Source organism: Parambassis ranga, chromosome 1, assembly GCF_900634625.1.
Source record: "Parambassis ranga chromosome 1, fParRan2.1, whole genome shotgun sequence".
In the NCBI taxonomy this organism is placed as follows: domain Eukaryota; kingdom Metazoa; phylum Chordata; class Actinopteri; family Ambassidae; genus Parambassis; species Parambassis ranga.
In genome coordinates, this window is record NC_041022.1 from 12235524 (window position 1) to 12254322 (window position 18799).

The 18799-nt window shown below is 40.9% G+C and overlaps 1 protein-coding gene across 1 annotated transcript in view; it reads left to right on the forward strand.

The window, feature by feature from the left end:
* ptprdb (protein tyrosine phosphatase receptor type Db) overlaps positions 1-18799 on the forward strand; it is a 133797-nt gene that overhangs the window by 54798 nt on the left and 60200 nt on the right. Inside the window, exon 6 of the mRNA XM_028408344.1 lies at positions 16941-17090. Coding sequence (XP_028264145.1) covers positions 17006-17090 — 85 coding nt within the window. The 5' untranslated portion in view covers positions 16941-17005. The remainder of the gene's footprint in view (positions 1-16940; positions 17091-18799) is intronic.

Below are 18799 nucleotides of genomic sequence, written 5' to 3' on the forward strand. Positions count from 1 at the left end.
GTCAGGTGGCAGAGTGTGCTGTCCACTAATCACGGGGCTGGCAGTTTGATCCCCTGCCCCTCCACGTGCCCATGAACTCTTGGCAAGACACTGGGCAAAAAAAAAAGTGTTTTGGGTGGCAGGGCAGCACCTCGCATGTGAGCGCCACCATTGTCTCTGAGGATCAACCAGGCAAAGTAGATCTAACGCTGCGGTCAAGACAACTCCGAAGATTTTCAAACCTAACGAAGAAAAAAGGGATCCTGAATTCAAGAAAAAGCAGTTCAATCCACAGAAGTATAGCTTGCGATTGAATCAGCATCCTGTGTGGAGACACTGCTCTTGTGTAAAGAAGTTATCAGACAGTTTGAAATTCATCCAGCTGCCAGGTACCTTCCTGCTCTTTCAAAGGAAGACTGTCAGGTTAGCTTTATAAATTCCAATAGCTCCTCTGTCATTGGTGCCTTACTGTGTCATTCATGCACACAGTATTGTCCTGACTACACATTGCTACAATGTGCCACACGTGCTATAGTGGACTGTTGGTAACAGTAATGGCCATTTAGATGAGAAGTATAAAGTCATTGATGTTTTTCTCACTATCATGTGACTGTGCTTGAATGAAAATCATCTGTGTTGCCCTCTTTTGACTAATGTTAGAAACACTCCCTACAAATTTGCCATTTGCCATACAGGATGCTCCCTTTTTATGCTCTAAGTTTTACATAAATTCAAACTGCTGTTCCTGGGGAAACATGAGGCATTTCATGTGCATGAAGATATTTTACTCTTGGAAATAGTGCCCCACTGCCAGGTGTTAAGAACCATAAACATAAAAGCCTTTTATGTGAGCTCAGTATGAATCACTCCTATTTTATAACCGGCAACGAAGCAGCAAAGCAGACATTTTTATGAACATCTCACAGATGAATACTTCAGGTTAAAACAAGAAAGGAGGTTCTCCGGGTCATTCTATGAGCAGAGTGTGTTTTCTCTGTATCCTCTGTGGGAGTCAATGGCATGATGGCAGAGTTTCAGTCGTCAACCCACTCACACAGCCTCTCCATTCACAAACAGCAGAGCCAAACAGCAACTGGACACCTAAAATTGGCTCCCACCAATCACCCACCGCACATTAATTCTGTTAGCCTCCCTTAGTCTCCTCATTCTTCTGCCTGTCCAGGATTAGCCTTCCCTGCTGTATGTCTGCAGATTTTTAATTAATGACTTTGATTGTCTTTTTTGTTTGTTTGTGCAGAATGAATCAGGATAAGACTGTTGAGTTAAGCTTTTTTCTTTTGTGTCCTTTTTGTTCATCCCTTCATCCTGTTGTCGTTCGTTTTTCCTCTTCTTCCCTCTCGGGGGCTGAAAGTCCAACACAAATCCCATTTCTTGTTGTTCGTGTTCAGGAATTATGTTCAGCCTCACCATTTCCCTCAGACTCCCTAAGGCACCTGGGATTAAATGATGCGTGATATGTGATGTGTGTGCGTGTGCAGTTTCTCTCAGCTTTTACTGTTGGTCTTGATTGTACGAGGGCTTTCTGTGTGTAACAATCACCGTAAAGACCGACCTTCGACGGTCTAAAGGTTTTAAGGTTTACACAATGTGCGTATGTGCTACAGTACATGTCTCTGCATGTGCGTGTGTGTGTCCATCTGCATGAGCATGTGTGTGTATGACATGAATAATCTCTTTATGAGCATCAAACATTTGAAATTACTAGATATCCTCTGTCCTCAGAAGACGGGAGGCTGTAAATATTACAAATATATCCTCAGATGTTACTGTGTGTGATTTGGTGTGCGATTACCGGAATGCACTTGTACTAATATTCGTGAATTGTATACAGCAGGTCTGCACATGTCATAAAAACACACAGACCTGATTGCATAGCAGTGCATTAGGTAAAAACTTGCATAACTATACTGTGTGCATCATTCAGCCTTTAAACATGTACTATGAAATCATTTCCTTTCCTCTCTAATGCATCCCAATCCCCCAACTCAGCAATCCCCAACTACTCCATTCCTGGACGGCCTTTAGACACAGGAAGTGCTTTAGCAGGTTTCTCAATATCTCAATATTAAATTAGACCCGTCATTTAATACATCCCCTGGTGTAGAGATTGGAATCATTTTCCCTGTGCATCCTCTGAATCTCCTGGCCAAAGGAAAGAGACAAGTTAACCAACTGCCGGCCTCCTGTGCCTTTCATAAGAAGCTCCTGTAATAGGTTTATTGAAAATAACAAGGTTGTCTTCTAGAGTTACAGAATGGTCTCTGCTCCTGTCTCGGCTTCAACATCAATAAACTGTAGAGTTTTGTTTCTCAATGGAGCTGTTATTAAGGTTTTTTTTTTCATTTTTTATATGTTTAAGAAAACGTCTTTAGAAAGATGTGTCTTACTTATTTTTATTGATGCAGCTCACTGACATGTTGCATAAGATAATTTTTTTAAATGAGAAATGAAGAAGGAAAGAATTGTGCTGAAGAGATAGAAAAAAAAAATCATTTGGGTTTATGAAAGCATGAAACAGACTCCTCTCCTCATTTCAAACTCCCAAAACATTAAACATTTAATTAATATACTCAAACAAATTATTGCTTTAATGTGAGACATTTCAGTAGAGGGAGCGTAATAAGCGGCTTCTGGTCATCAAATAAGTTAATTATATAAATTTAATTGGCCTTCACTTATATAGCAATGTGTTTTTTTTATATAAGCAGCACAGAGAGTCTTCTGTGAGGTTCAGAAACCAGTCACAGCACAGATTGATCCCCTTCCTCCTGCACAGCTCTGTCACCTCCTGAGCCTGACACTGTCTGTGCTCCCTAGTGGGTGTGTGCATGTCCAAGTGTGCGTAAGGGTGTCTGTGTTTCAGCATCTGTGTTGTCTCTTTTTTTCCACAGAAAGGCAGACATAATAGGTCAGCGTCAAAATCATGCCCCCCACAAACACACAAAGAGTTAAAGGCACTAAAACACAGAGTTATAACCTAATCTCACATTTCTTGTCAGATATGCTGATTCACCTATTAGAAACCAGTCTGCATGTCAGCGTAGAACGGGTATGTGTGTGTGTATTTATTTGTGAGAAAATCGAGACACAATGACAGATACTGTGTTATTGCGAGCTTAACATAAGCATTCTGCTCGACCGCGTGAAACAGAACAATCAGCTGTATGACAATCGTAAAGCTACAGCTCTCTGATTGAAATTCAACAGTCAACCTCTGCATTGTCATGAACTCGTACAGGCAAAAAAAACAAAAAAAAAACAAAACGCACTCTATCATTCCCACACATGTATTCACGCACAAGTGAGGCAGTTTATGATAAGCTTGCTTAACCCAAATGGGCTTTTCAACCCAGACACACACAACCACAACCACACAAGCTGCATATTATTAAGCCTGCTCAACAAATTGGCTGTCCGGCACACACACACACACACATACTGCAACACAGTGATATTTTTTTCTACTGTTGTGGTGCATGCTTATTGTAAGCAGCCTGGCTATGCCGGTCTGCTCCCCTCATAGACGATTTAGCTGCTTCTCAGCTGCGCTGGGTGGCAGCCAGTAAAATGGTGGCGCTTATTGTGGAAGGCTGCTGGCTGCCATTGATTTGGCCCAGCAGGTCTCTGAGGATACACACTGTTGCCCTGTCGGCTAGGCCCGGGGAATGAGGACTATTGTGTGTGTGTGTGAGAGATATAAAGGGTGAAGCGATTATAAAGTGCATCATTTGGAGTGTACAGTGGTGCAGCTCTCTTAAATCCCATTCTGCAGCCTGGCTGCACTAACTATATGTTCCAAACTGTTTAAAACCCTTTGGGAAAACTACAGGAAGGTCCAGAGCGATCAATTAGTTGTAATGCTTTTGATGTGATTTCTTGTGTTGTGTTTCCATTGAGAAAGAGAGAGAGAGAGAGCAGATTTAACAGAATGGTGAACTTATCTCCATATTCTGCTGTTATCTTTCCTCCTTTTTCTCTCGTTCCTGCAACACTTCGACTCCTCGGACAAGCTCTGAAAAACAAACAAAGAGAAGCTGGCGATGGACTATAAATAATACAGAGACACAGATTGGGGTCAAATGCTTTGGATTCCACAGCTCACACATTCGTCTGAATGGGAACTTGTGCACAATGACACAAATTCATATTCTTAAGTTTTATTTCTTATACACTAAAGGTTTCCCCTGTGAGCAGTCAGTGTCATAATTAAGTGGACATGCACGCTCATCACATGCTGTCAAATACACGGCACACACAGACTCTCTCACATACACATTTACACTGTACACACACACACACACAGGCTGTTTACAGCCTTGATGTCCCTCGATGACAAAGCGTGATAAACGAGTCTGTTCAGAACACATTTAGGTCTCGTTGCATCCTCCCCCCCTCCACCCATTCCTCTCCTTTTCATAACTTCGACAAGGGCAACTCAGCCATCCTCTCTATCCACAGCTCCTATCCATCAGCACACTGCCATAACCTGCCGCTGCTCCATGATAAATTGCATTTCATGTGCTGATGCATTGGCCTATCAGACTTTGAGGAAGTGACAGATTAGATCATTATGTCCTTTCATGATTATGTTTTCTTATGTATCAGTGTTTATCCAATGCAAGTTTGTTGGCTGTTGATTTTTCACCATATTTTCAAAGACAGCGAGAAGAAGGAGAGTGTTTATAAAGCCAATGCACATAAAACAGAATTCTTTTAAAGAAAATCCTTTGAAGGAATCACCTTTGTACACTCTTGTACTGTAGGCTCTTTACTTAGACTGACAGTTTTCTTCTGACTGATGCCAGTAGTAGAAAAAAATGATGTGTGAGTGTGTGACTTGAAGAGAGTTCCCTCAAGTGCATCATAGTCTGTAATTGGTGCAAAATACTGGTTGGCCTGGGGGGGAAGCACTTTCTTTTTGATTCTAAAGGACAGCATTGATTTTATAATGGAGACAAAGCATTCTGTGATAAAACCTCAGTGACTCTGACACTCTATCACATTGTCCATATTTGGTAAATTTCAGATTTGCCCTCAGAAGTTATACATACTTTTGTTGACATTTTGATGGATATGATGGATGACACTGAACACATTCGATGAGCCCTGTTTATAACCACATGTGGAAAAGCAGTGGAATATACATACATAAACACTTGCATACATGCAACAATGCAAAACTGTATTTTCTATTAAGATACTGTATAACATGTAATAAAAATCTAGTGTTTTCAAGCACACACAGCATTACTTAAAGTAAGTCAGTAAGACAGTCACATGCAGCATTGTGCAGTCTGTTATACCTAAAGAACAGACCATTGCTCTGGATGCTGTAGTACTCCCACTCTTAAAGATTCTTATGTGTCCTGCTTTTCACACACATGCAAACAACGTTGTGTTTTCCAGTTAGAACAGTATTGTTTTGATGAACCTGTGGTGAACTGTAGTCTTGTGTATTGCTAATCCTGTGAAGAGAAACTGATGTAATGGATGCAATAGGCTTGCATTGCTTAAACGACATCATTTATGCTACAATCAGCCTACATGTTCAATGAGCAGCACTGCAAGCAGATGACTTAAATGTTTGGATGTAGCTACTGTATGCTTTTAAGCTCTTCCTCTACTCTAACCCTGACAAAGAAACACTGGCGGTAAAAGCACACCCACTGTCAGATTTGTATATTCTCACAATCAGCATTTCGATATATTTAATGCAACTTTAACACAAGCAGTGGGACCTAATGTCCCTCTAACTAACCCTGAAAGCAATTCCCACCAGCAAGTGCCAGCTGCAGCAATCAAAGAAATGAAACTGCTGTTTGACCTCCTGTAGAAATAGTTTATACAGTAGACCGTATTTACAGTGCATGTGCAGAGCTTCAGCACCGGTCTCATTCAGCCTATAGGCTTTCTCCCTGACCCCTGACTGCTTAAATCCCCTCGAATGGTGCAGTGTCATGATTGATGACGTCATTAGGAGCATCAGTGACACACAGACATGTGGACACACCTTGATAGACAGCAGCTTCTCTTCACCCATTCTTCTTTAGCCTGTGTGTGTGTGTGTGTTGTTTCATGGAGCAGCTGTGTACCATGTAACAATTCCCACCGCTGTCAGTCTTCATCATGATGAAAGGCTTTTTTTTTTTATTCTTGACCATCCCAGAACATGGCTATGATGCATGTTGGTGTGCTCTGCATATCAAGCAGTGTGTGTACGTGTGTGTGTGTGTGTGTGTGAGAGAGAGAGTAAGATTCCCATGGTATTTCCTTCCTTCTGACTATTCTCTCCATGGCCCCCAGTCCATTCTACTGTAAGACAGGCTCTGCTTCGCTGTCACTAGACATTATAACGTATACAATCACAACACAGGTCTTCTCTCCTCAGAGGCCTATATACTGTAGCTCACACACACACACACACACACACACACTAATACACAGCTGGAAGTAAATGCACATACTCTTCATACTAGATGCATGTACTGCATCATACACGATTTGGCTCCAGTGTGCGAGCGAGGGCTCACTTTGAGTTTTGTATATGTATATATAAATTATTTTATTTTATGCTACTTTACAATGACCTTCATTTATCTGGTGGCTGTTATGTTTTAGAAGGGTTAATTTGACAGACTATTTCCTGGCTTAGAGGAGTTTCCAATCGATCAGACAACAACCTCAAGATTTCAAAGGTGGATTTTGCTAGCTCACAGGCAGCTCTTTCTCTCTTCATCCAACCTTATTGCTAACTTGATTATATGTAACTTGCAGCTGGCTGTACTTCATATTAAAGTATCTAATATGTGAGTGGGAGCAACCCTAAACTAACATACTCTTTCAACAGTTTTTGTATTAACACGTTACTGAGAGTTGAAGGGCACAACTTGTAATTTGAAAGTTATGGGGCAGTAAGATCTTTCTTTTTTAACACCAAAGTACTCATCTAATGCGCGGAAATCAAATAAGCAACCCTGCTGTTAAATAAGTGCCGAACAAAGTGCAGTTGAGACAGATGGAACACTTGATAGTAGCTACCCGAACTTTTTAATGGCTGTTTGGGAAATCATGTCTGTTGCCTGTCTTGCTCCCTCTCTCTTCTTCTCTCTCACACACACACACCTTCAAACCACAAACTGATACACACACACATAGTGCAGGTCCAACTTCCTTCATCAATGACATCACTGAGTTGTGGTGCCCCCAGCGGCAGCAAAGCCTAGAAAGGGCGGAGGCGCTGCATGGGGCTCGGATGTCTGATTTGATTCACCCTGACAACCAAGGACCATTTGGGAACCCTGTAACCACGGCAACTCCCATCACAACATTCTGGGTGGTTGGTTGACGGAGCCAGTGAGGGCCGGTGTTCCTTGCATCCATTTTTAATGGCCAGTGTACTTAGTCGCTCTTCCTGGGTTAGTCTCCCCGCGGTCCCATCTCCAAGAAGGGAGAGGCAGCCAGCCGCACTTGGTGGAAAAAGCCCCCATTACATATTTATTGTCCCCAGTCTTAATTATTGAGCCAAAGGGGATATATATGTAGGCTCACTCTCTTTCCCCATCTCTGTTTTTAACCTCTTTCTTATTTCTCTCCTCTTCTTGTATAACTGTGCATCATCATACCCATATACTGTAGCCACCAATGGAAAATATGACATTTTATGATATTGTTAGCAGATTATATTATTGGAAAATTACACTGGATGCTCGAATATTCCAAGAAAACCAATGAAACTGGCACGTGATACATTTGCGATATTGTCACATCCCACTTCCAAGAAGATTGAGTTGAGGATCTTTCTATCTGTGGGAATCTGTGTGTTTTCACAGCTGGATTTTCCCCTGCTTTAAATTGGCAGCACCATATGCAAGATATAATCAAGTTTCAGGCACATGTTGCCTTCCTAATTACAATAGTTACGGTTGATTATACAGTTGGCAAGGATTCTTCAGTGTGCACAACAAGAAACAACAGTCATTACAAAAATCCCTGCTCACGTCTTTGCATTTCCCTGCATGTTATTTTGAGTCACACACTCATGTACTCCCACTACTCTGCTGGCCAAAATCAATCTGAGGAAAAGAAGATTTTGTAACTCCATCCTTCTTGTTCAGCCATTGTAACATGACATTGGAGAGCATTGATCAAGAAATGTATTTTTGGACTACATCACCTCCCCTTTGACCTTCAAGGTTGTTATTCCTTGTGATGTAGTTGACAAATTCCTTTATCTCAATTTCTGTAGTGCAGGACATTTTATTCAGCTTCTTCTTCAAGGGTTTCTTTGAGTTTGTGTCTGAATAGATGGAAAGTCAACAAGATTAGGGTTTGCTTTAATCTATCCACGCCACAGGAAATCACCTTGAGGGAAGTGGAAGTGTGACTTTTTAAATTCACATCTCTTTATCTTGTCAGCAGTCACTCATTGAGGGGAAGAGTGTTTTTCTTCTCACAATAGGAAGGACATGCCTTGACTTGTGGTGCACCGTGGAATTCAATGAATGCATGAAGCAGGGTTCATGAACTGTTGTGCAGCTCTTCCTCCTCTCTGTCAGAAGGAAATAGGAGGTTTACTTGGTCATTGTGGAATGTTAAATGTGTGAATGGCTGTTTCTCTGAACAAGTGCATGTATGTAAATGTATTGAATGCAAAAAAAGAACTACAATGTTGTACTCAAGCCTCACCTCCTATTGTACATCCAGGTTAGATAGTATATAACAGAAGATTTGGGAGATGGGTTATAGCTGGAGCACCGTGTGGATAAAAGGTCCAGTTATTGAAGGGTTAGCCTGCTTCTGGCTCAGAGGAAATCCATATTTTATTTGATGTGAGAGCTGCTCAAGGGCTGTAAATTATTACTGCTGTATTCCACCTGCTTGTGGAGGTCACCCAGCCGGCTAAATCGGTAGAACTGTGTGTGCGTTTATGCCTGTGAGTGTGAGTGTGTGTGTGAGTGTGTGTGTGTGTGTGTGTGTCTGCTGCATCAGCACACATGTGTGTCCAGCCTTACTAGCCTACAGTAGTATGTGTAGCTTGTCAAAGGAGCACAGCAGTCACACCGTCACCATACTGCAGGCTCATCCATCCATAGATCTATTCTTCCTCCATCCATCCATGTACTAAAACACATTACAGAGATGACTGCCTCTGATGTGCCACTTCACCCCCCCAAGCACTAAAGCCTCTACTGGACACTGTATGCTGCTGAATGAAGGAGGTGTCATGGCCACTATGAGGAATGAAATAAATGTACCGTTTCTGAATGCAATTTGTTTTTTAATCTTTGATTTATTCAGTTTATATTTTCACCATCTGTAAGTTACATTGCAAAGTAGAATGACCCAGATTACTTAGAAAATTAAAATATAGCTTAAACACTGTGAATGACTTAATTTCAATAATTTATTCAACCCATTAGTTTGGGTGAGTAAAGTTTATTTCGTAGTAAAACTGCTTTCCTTTTCCTGACCACTTGAAAAAGATATTATCACAGCAAGCTTGTCACTGTTGTGCTGCTCCTACTTTCACAGTCAGTTCAGAGGAGCAAGTAAATATGGTACTGTTCTGCCTGTCAAAGAGAAAGGTAAAATACAGCGAACAGGCTATGCAAAAAGGGACTAATTATGTTGACGGCCGGCAGTACATGAAACTGTAAAATAATAGGAGTGCCGGCCTGCATATTTGCCTATGACGTCCTCAATCCAGGCCACAGGCACCAGGTGACAATGAGGTGCTGGAGAGCCCCAAAACAAGCACATTTAAAACATATCCATCAGATCAGATCCTAATAAAAATCACACAAACAGGATCTGGACACACAGCAGTAAACTTCCATCTATTTTCCAAATACCTTTAAATAAAAATGACCAGGGGACCCTTTAATGTTTCCATTGTAGCACTGCTACACTTAAAATGGCCTATACTGAGCTCCTGTTACAGTGTCAGACATAAAATCACCACACTAAGGTAACCACATTACTTCACTTTCTCTCTCTCCTTCCATTTCTTTCCTCCCACTCATCCATTCTTCCATACTGTACCATTCAGATCCCTCTCTTTAACCTCCTTGGCCCTCAGCTAGTGCTCATCTCTCATCTTCCCTTCACTTCCTCCCTCCATCCCTCCCTCTGCTGTCCTGCTGCAGCCTTTACGACCCTCTCACTAATGCACCGCTCAATTAGGCTTCGATGAGGTTTCCACTAAAGGCTGGGTAAATAGGTAATTACATGTTGTCATCCCCCCACCTCCTGCTAATCCACTCAACTTCGCTCCACTCCTGTCTGTCTACCCCTCTCCCTCTCTCTCTCTCCAACTTGCTCTCTCAATATCATGGATGGCTGCCAGAGATGGTCCAATAGAGGCCCAGCGTGGGTCCGTTAGTCACAGCTGGCTTAACCCTTCGATTGGCCACATTCAGCAGTCTGCTTACTACACAATTTTCCCCCTTTTTTCAGCCTGTATTTCAGCTCTGCTGTTTAGGAAACTGCATAATCAGAACGAGGAATCTGGAACCACCCACTGACAAAGTCTTGAGACAATAATGCAGCCCGTTCTTTTTTCCTTTTCTTTTTTTTTTGTCTTGTCAGAAAGACGTGTCATGAATGGTCACAGGTGCAAAGTAACAGTAGCAGGGATTTGTACTTTTTTGTGTGGTGGGCAATCAGAGTAAGCAGGCAGTGCTGCTCTGCACAATGCCTATTTATGCCATCAGACCACCTACCTGAAGGAAAAAATGTGTGTGAAGCTTACTTGTACTATTGTGCCTGAGAGTATTTATCAGCTTTACAACTGCTTAAATAAATGGATGCAAATGTCTATGAGTTATCTCCATCTGTTACATCAACAGTAACACAATCTATATAAATGCCTGTTCAACATTATCTATCCAGACAGGCCTAAAAACCTTACAGTCGTCAAGGTTTGCCAATTATTCAGTAACGTGGCAACAATGTGGATTTCATATTTCCTTTTTTCTTTTTTTGTGGGAGGACCAACCCAGTAGCTTTTATTTAAACATCAAGGAAATAGAACAGAGAAGAAAGACGGTAATGTCTGCAAATTGAACTTTGATGTTAAAAAATAAATGTTCTCTGAATGGAATGGGCAGCCTGGCTCAGAGTAGAATGGGTAGTATTTGGCTTCAGTGTGTGAAATTGGTGGATATTTTTTTTTGTTATAGATGGGGATGTAATACCCCTTAAAAAAGGATGCTTGATTGACATCCCAGTCCAGCTTTTTTTTATAGTGAGAGATAAAATATCAGCCAAACCAAGTCACACAAGCAAAAGAATGAGAAAGTACAAAAGAGAAATAATAGTTTGTTTGGGCCTTTGGGGATAGAAAGACAGCAAATGCAGAAAGTGAGATAAAGAGTGCTGGCTAGTGAAAAGAAGAAGAAAAGGAAGAGTGAGTCTGAAAGAAGATATAAGAGTAGAAAGAGAAGAAGGGGGGCATGGATGGTGGGAGGGAGGACAGAGTGTTTGAGGAACCAGGGGAAGTGATAAGTTGAGTACAGCCACACAGCCTAAATCCTCATCTCAATCAATCACATTTTCTCTACCTCTCCTCTCAGTTTGTCTTATTGATTTCTTGTTTCTGCCAGTGTCCTGAAAGCCAACTCGAATGACTTCTCTGAGTTTTTGGGGCTCTGTCTCCCAGGGAAAACAAGTATTTGGTCATTTGTTCTCATTCTCATTGCTATATAAAGGAACCGATGGTGTAGCAACCCATTCTCCTACACTTATATGAATTACTCCCAGAAGGCTGCTTAGATAACATTCAGTGTCTTTGATTAGAGCTGTTTTAAAAATGTTGGAACAACTAGAATAGCAGGTTTTAATAAACTGAAAGCCAATTAAAATTTTTAATCATCTAGGACTGCACGAGGTGAAACCTTGAGAAAGAGTTTTGTAAAGCTTAAGGTGAAGTCACATTAAAGTGTCACGTCCTTGTCTTTTGTCTGGATCCTGTCTAGGGCCTTTTTTCAGTTGTCATTCCAGGTTGTTTAAAACACATCAAAGTGTTTGTATTGGCCAAAACTAGACACTGCTACAGTATAGAATGCCTTATACAACCGCCCTTCTTGATCTGCTGGATGAGCTACAGTGCCTAACCTATGCAATCTAACCTGAGTAACCTAAGCTATGCTGCATGTACCCATGGAGTGGTCTTCTTGAGCAGTGTGTGAGAAAACAGAAGAGTTCTGTTACCTCTCAAGTGTTCATTTTAGCCATTGTGTTCATTCACTGACTGCCTGTGCCACTTCCTCCTCTCATGTTGGACTGAGGGCAGACTACCTTGACTCTCTATCCCATATTATACAAAGAGGAGTGACATGATGGGTCAGGGCTAGATGTCATCAACATTATTTTTTTTTCCCAGAAATTGGTGAACTAAAACATTTAGAAGGCGTATTTCATAACATTTCTTAACAACATAGATCTCTCAGTGATGTTATCCTGTGCAGACTAACAGCCTGGTGTCTCGAAGTGGTGTATAAATAACAGGCTAATTTCTTAAGTCATGTTAATAATATAGACTTGTAAGTGCTTTGTGTGTCATTACACACTAGTTTCCATCCTAAATTTTAAGACAAACCATGATCTTTACCTAACACCGATACTGTTTTTTTTTAATTTCCTGACCTTAACCTGTTTTTTAATGTCCAACTCTGATCTCACATAAAATCAAAAGAGAAAATGAAACAGTGAGTAAACAAAACAGTTTGCTGCATTATACGACCACCAGCATCCCCGGCCTCCTTGTGCGGACCATTGTGGCTTTATTGTTCCGTGATTAAGTGGGCAAAAGCGGTGTAAAAGTATATGAATGGCCTATGGATCATGTGAAATTCATTGGCAAAACAGACTAGTGTTAAAAGTGGAGAGATTTCCACATCAGTGCAGTCTTAATTTTCCTCTGAGACCAATTTCTTAATTAATATAGATAGATCTTCTTATTAATCTGTAAAAAAATACAGCTTATGTTATATGTATGATTCTCTACCCACACAGTACCATCATCTGACTCACTTCTGCCGAGGCCAAAGAGGTGATTTGGTGCATCACTTTTCTCCTTTTGCCTGACTTGTGTCGCTCTCTCAAACTGACAAATAAATACACAAACAAAACCACACATATACAGCATGTACATACGTACATACAGTGGGTTGCTCTGGGGCGCCGAAAGGGAGGTGAGTCACCCAATGCAGAGGCAATTAAAATCCCTGTCACAGTACAATGTCATCCCCACAGACACTGACACTTAGCTGCATGCTTTAAAAGATAATCTTTTCTGCTGAAAACAGGCTCAGGGTTACTTCTGGAGTCTGTTTGTGTGCAGTAGGGGAGAGATGAGAGATTGCTGTAATCATCTTGTGTACGAATTTATGCACACATATGCTCAGTAGTTGTATACTGTACATCTGCCCCTCGAGCCACTTTCAGCCATGTTCTTTGTTGTGCTATTGTATACTGCATGTGCCATGAGCTTGTGGGGCATTTGTTGTGCTAAGGAGTTGTTTAAAAAAAAAAAGTACTTTAGGGATTGAGTGAGTCGTATTTGTGAAATGCGGAGTTGCTTTGCAGATGGATACGAGAGCATAGGTTAGCAGGTGTTACCATGGTTACCAAATCCTGTCCACAACTTAAAATAATGTAAGAAATAAGGTAATTGCTAAATACATAGCAGAAGAGTTCCTTTTTTTAAACACAGGTCCAAAGGAAAAGGACAAAAGAGACAAATGCATGAGAGCACATTTAAACTGAGCTGGTTGACTCTGAATAGTCCAAAATAAGACAAGACCAGCGTAAGAAAACTTTTCTCAGTACTATCGTTAATAAAGAGAGAGAAAGAGAGAAGGAAGAGGACACAAACCTTGTTTTTCCCCTACTTAACTTATCTTGTTTTCATGCAGCACTATGATGCAACAAATACAAATTGTCTCTATATTGACATTTCTGTCAGTCTGCCACTGTTTTAACAGGGCAAATAGAATAAGTTAATTAGTATGTCTAATTGCATTTGGTGGCTCAGCTTTTGGAATATCAAATCAAATTAGGATTCTCAGTGTTCTTTTTCATGGCACACCGTTTGCCTGGAGCTATGCTTTTTAGGATCTATCTTTTGTCTTTGTCTCTATCTTTTTCAGCGTCCCTTCCAGCTGTACTACACCTGCGATTTGTAATCCACCCTCCTCTCTCTCATCATCCACCCGCACACTTCAATTTGTTTACAATTTTTTTCCCCCCATTTTTGGATCACATTCCAGCTTTTTCCACTTTTGCTCTCAACTTGTCAAACTCATTTGTTAAAATAAATTCTTTACTACTACTAAAAGCATTATATTAATGATTCAAATAAAGTGATCTCATAAATAAGGGCAAATAGAGGCGTCAATCCTATGAACAGATAGATAATGTAACTATTTTTTCTGATGGTGATGCAAGTGGCGTTCTATTTATTATTGATTGTATAAGATGTCCCCATGAAGTGTCTGCATGTATTTGTTTCTTATTAAATAAAAGGACTGCTTTGAGGACTTTTTGATCCTCATAGCAGTAAATAAGTATAAAATACAAACTCTAAAATACCATTAAGGATACCTGTAAGACATATCATAAAACATTTAAACATTAACCTACTTAACTTAACCTATTCTCTTCATATGTCCCTCTGTCATAAGCCAGTCTGACAGTCTTTCTTTCTGTCAGAAGCTATCCCAGAGATAAGTGTAACAGATAGCTGCAGGCCCGAGCAGACTGTAGACAGTGTATAATTGAGTGATAGGGACTAATGTAAGTGAATGGCTCAGGGCCGACTGTGATCCACAGCAGCAGCAGAAACTCAGGCACAGAGGGAGGCTTCTTGTTAGGCCCTTGGTAATACTAGGAACAACAGCCACCCAGATTACAATCTGGTGACTACCTGGCATATGTTTGTTCATGTATGTGTGTGTGTGTGTGGCTCAGGCTTCATCTCTTTTTCTCCTCTTTCCACTCTGTGTTTCTTTTTCCTTTTTTTGCCTGTTTACATTTTCTCCTCCTTCCACTTGCCTTTTTCCCCTCATTTCTCTCATCTTTGTATCTGTCCTCCATCGTCACCCCCTCCTCAACCCCTCTGAGTTATCTTAGCTCCTTAATTAACGTGACATGCTGTGAAGTGAGATACTAAATAATGCAGGCTTTTCCAGTGACACCGAATCAGCTGGAGTGATTAGTAGCCACACACAACACGCACACACACACACATACAAAACTACTTCATCAGTCAGTGGACTAGCATTGCACACCTGCCAGTTTTGTGGCATTTTGAAAGAAATAAGAGGGGATGGTCTTTTAAGGTATTTTCTTCAAACATATTTCCCTTCTTTATAGGTTAATACACAAGATCCTTTAATTTTGTGCCTTTTCATACTGTACTGCAGAATTCCCATATCTACTGTAGTAGTGTAAATCAAAGCAGAGGACTTCATTTGTGCAGGGAGGGATCTAGGTTATCCCAGAGCAATTGTTTCAGACCAAACCAAGTGGAAAATCCAGTGTGGGTTTAGTTGTTTGCTGCCTTGGCTGCAGGGATGCTAAGAGGGTTCCAATGTTCTTCCACCCCGCCCCCTTGTCTTTTTTTTTTTTTTTTTAATCAGATGGCTTGTTCAGGAGTGGAGGGGATTAAGACTGCTGCTGCTGCTGATGATGATGATGAATCTGTTTCTCTAGTTTTGGAAAGCACACAAACACATGCACACTACTACTCACTCACATATGTGTACACGCACTCAAGTCTGGACTTACACATCTACAGTTCAGCTACAAGCAGTTGGCTTTAATACACACATACAGAAGCAATGATATGTGCATGAACTAGCACATATGCATGCATATGGTCCTACTCATCTTTTTATTCCGCCTCTGCTCACTTCCAGTGTCTCTCACTGTCAGTTTCTGGACAGCAGCCGTGATCTGCCATGTCTCATTGTGTCATGTGATTTGAGCTGTGAGATTTCTGACACACAGACTGACGTCTGTCTCTTTTAATGCCAAACACTCACACCAGGCAATGCAGATGGCAGAGAGACACACAGAAAGAAACAGAGAGACAGAGAGAGTAAAAAGGCAAAAAGACTGATTGATGGAAAGGAGAAAGAACGATGGTAGTAATGTGAAATGACAGGAAAGGGAAATGAAAGTTGAGTTAAAGAGAAAGGATGCAAGGAGTGGAGGAAAGGATGGTTAGGAAATGAAACGAGTAAACGCAAAAAAAAAAAAAAAGATGAAGACACTGGGGGGTTCTGAGGAATGAAGCGAGCTATGGATGAAAGGATAGAGACATTGAGCTGTATGTTGATCCAACACTTTGTGCAACATAGCCAGCAGATAACACCCGCCAGTCTCCTCCCACTTTAATCTCCCCATCATCCATCAATCCCTTGCTCTATCCTTCCACCCCTCCATCTTAAAGCCATTCATTCCTTTTCATCAATCTGAAATCATGCCGATTTGACGTACATTTGGAAGAAATCCGGTATTGAAGTATGACCTGCTTTGTAGATTGTGTAACGGGTAACAAAGTAAAGTAGAAAAACTGAGGCTGCTGGTTGAACTTGGGAGATAAAAAAACTTGTTACTTAAAACACTGATGTGTTCATGCTAAATGTTTGCCATAAGTTGAAATTCCTCAGCTACTTTGTGAACTCTCACACAGGCACACACACACATCAAAACACACCTCCGGCAATGGGTGTATGGCCCTAATGAAGCGAGAAGAGGAGAGGCAGCTGCACACTGGAGTGTGGGGCCTAGAGGGAACTCACACACTTCAAGTGTGTGTCAGTGTGTGTGCTCACAGACTATATAATGTCTGAAACTCTCCTAATTTGGACTTTCTCTAATGATTGCATTTTTTTGCTCTTTCTGTTCTCTTCCACTTCCTGCTCTTTCCCTAGGTTGTGAGGGCCTGTTTCTATCGTCCTGTTGTGCAGTGAGGCAGTGAACTCACGGTGGATACAGCATGCATGTGTCGGCGTATCCCATGATGCACTCTGCCAGCCCAGGCCTGCTACTCCTCAGCTTCCTCTTCCTTGCTGATGCTGAGTGTGAGTCCATTTACTTTAATTACTTGCACCCACACACACACACACATCTCTACCTCTCATAGACGATACAGTACTATGCAAAAGATTTAAGCACTTAAGGTAAATCCATATTCTAGGAGCTCTAAACCCCCTTTAGTCCTTCAGGTGGACCACCATATTTCAGAAAAAAACCTGTACAAAAATGATTCTTTCTTTGAATTCTTCCATAAATGACATTGGGTCTAACAGAATGGTCATGACCATTTAAATAATTCTCTATAAGAGAAACTATTACTAATGCTTTTTGACCTTGTTGTCTACACTAGCAGCTGTGGCAGTTAAATTCTGTATTTCATGAGACAACTGCTCATATGCAATTTTCAGGGGTTCAGTATGAAACGTGCATACAGAATGTGCACCACAGAGACGTGTTTCGTATTTTAGAATGCTGTTTTAAAGCTAAAATTATTACTGCCTTAGATGTTCACTTCATATCCATCTGGGCTGATGATTTATTTCACATCATGACAACAACCATACAGTCACAGTCATGAAGAATTATCTTCAGCAACAAGAAGAACAAGGAGTCCTGCAACAGATGGTGTGACCCCCACAGAGCTCTGATCACAATATCATTTAGTCAGTCTGGGATTACATGAAGAGACAGATAACAGAGAGGCCGCTTAAATCCACAGAAAAAAAACAGGCAACCCCTGAAAGAAGTGTCAGACAACTGTGAAAAACTTGATTAAGTTTACTGAAAATGAATAATAATTATTATAGCAATGTTATTATTGTGTTTTTGGTGTTAGTGCTTCAACATTTCACACAGCACTGTATACAGTGTATAAACATATATACAGCACCAAGAACACACTGGGTTGGAATGACCTAAATTTATTTTACAAACCACTCCACTCTAGATATCACATCCCTTCCGTATGTGTGTGATTGTGTGTTTATCTGAGGATGAGTGTGTGTTTGGTAGCAGGTTTGATATGCGGCCAGCTGTTTTTGTCCATCCCAGTATTACTTGGCATGGAGAGACAGACCACATATGGCAAATCAGATAATTTCCCTACTGCTTGTGTGATAGTGCTCATACCGTGTGTGTCTGTGTGTGTCTGTGTGTGATCCCTGTGCCTCATCATGTTGTCCGATCCTTGTCTGATGTATTTCTCAAGTAAGTTTACAAGCACATTAGTGTCCTGGTTATAGGATGTGCTCTGGTTTTAATCCTCAGCTAAAGCTTGTTATATAGTGTTATTTAGATCAATATTATTTTCAGAGGCTGAAATTGTGCGTTAAATTTAGATATTAAAATAGTTGCTGATTCATTTCTTTATCAATCATTCTGTTAATTCAGAAATATTTGTATGTAACATATAATAAAGACACCCAATTATTTATCTGCCTATATAGGACTTGAGATTTAAAATCTCCTGGATCAACTAAGCAGATGTCTAGACTAGTGCTTTAGTGCATTTTCCAAGCTCTGCTAGGTCTCACCTCTTCACTGATCTCAATGAGTACTGGGCCTTCAATGCAATTCAATTTTATTTATATAGCACATTTTACAGTCAGAATTGTCTCAAGGTGCTTTACAGAGACACCAGAGCATGAACCCCCTTAAGAGCAACAGTGGCAAGGAAAACCTTCCTTTTTACAGGAAGAAACGTTGAACCTTCCTGTGACAGTCAGCCGGGTGAAGGAGGAGAAGAGGTAGATAG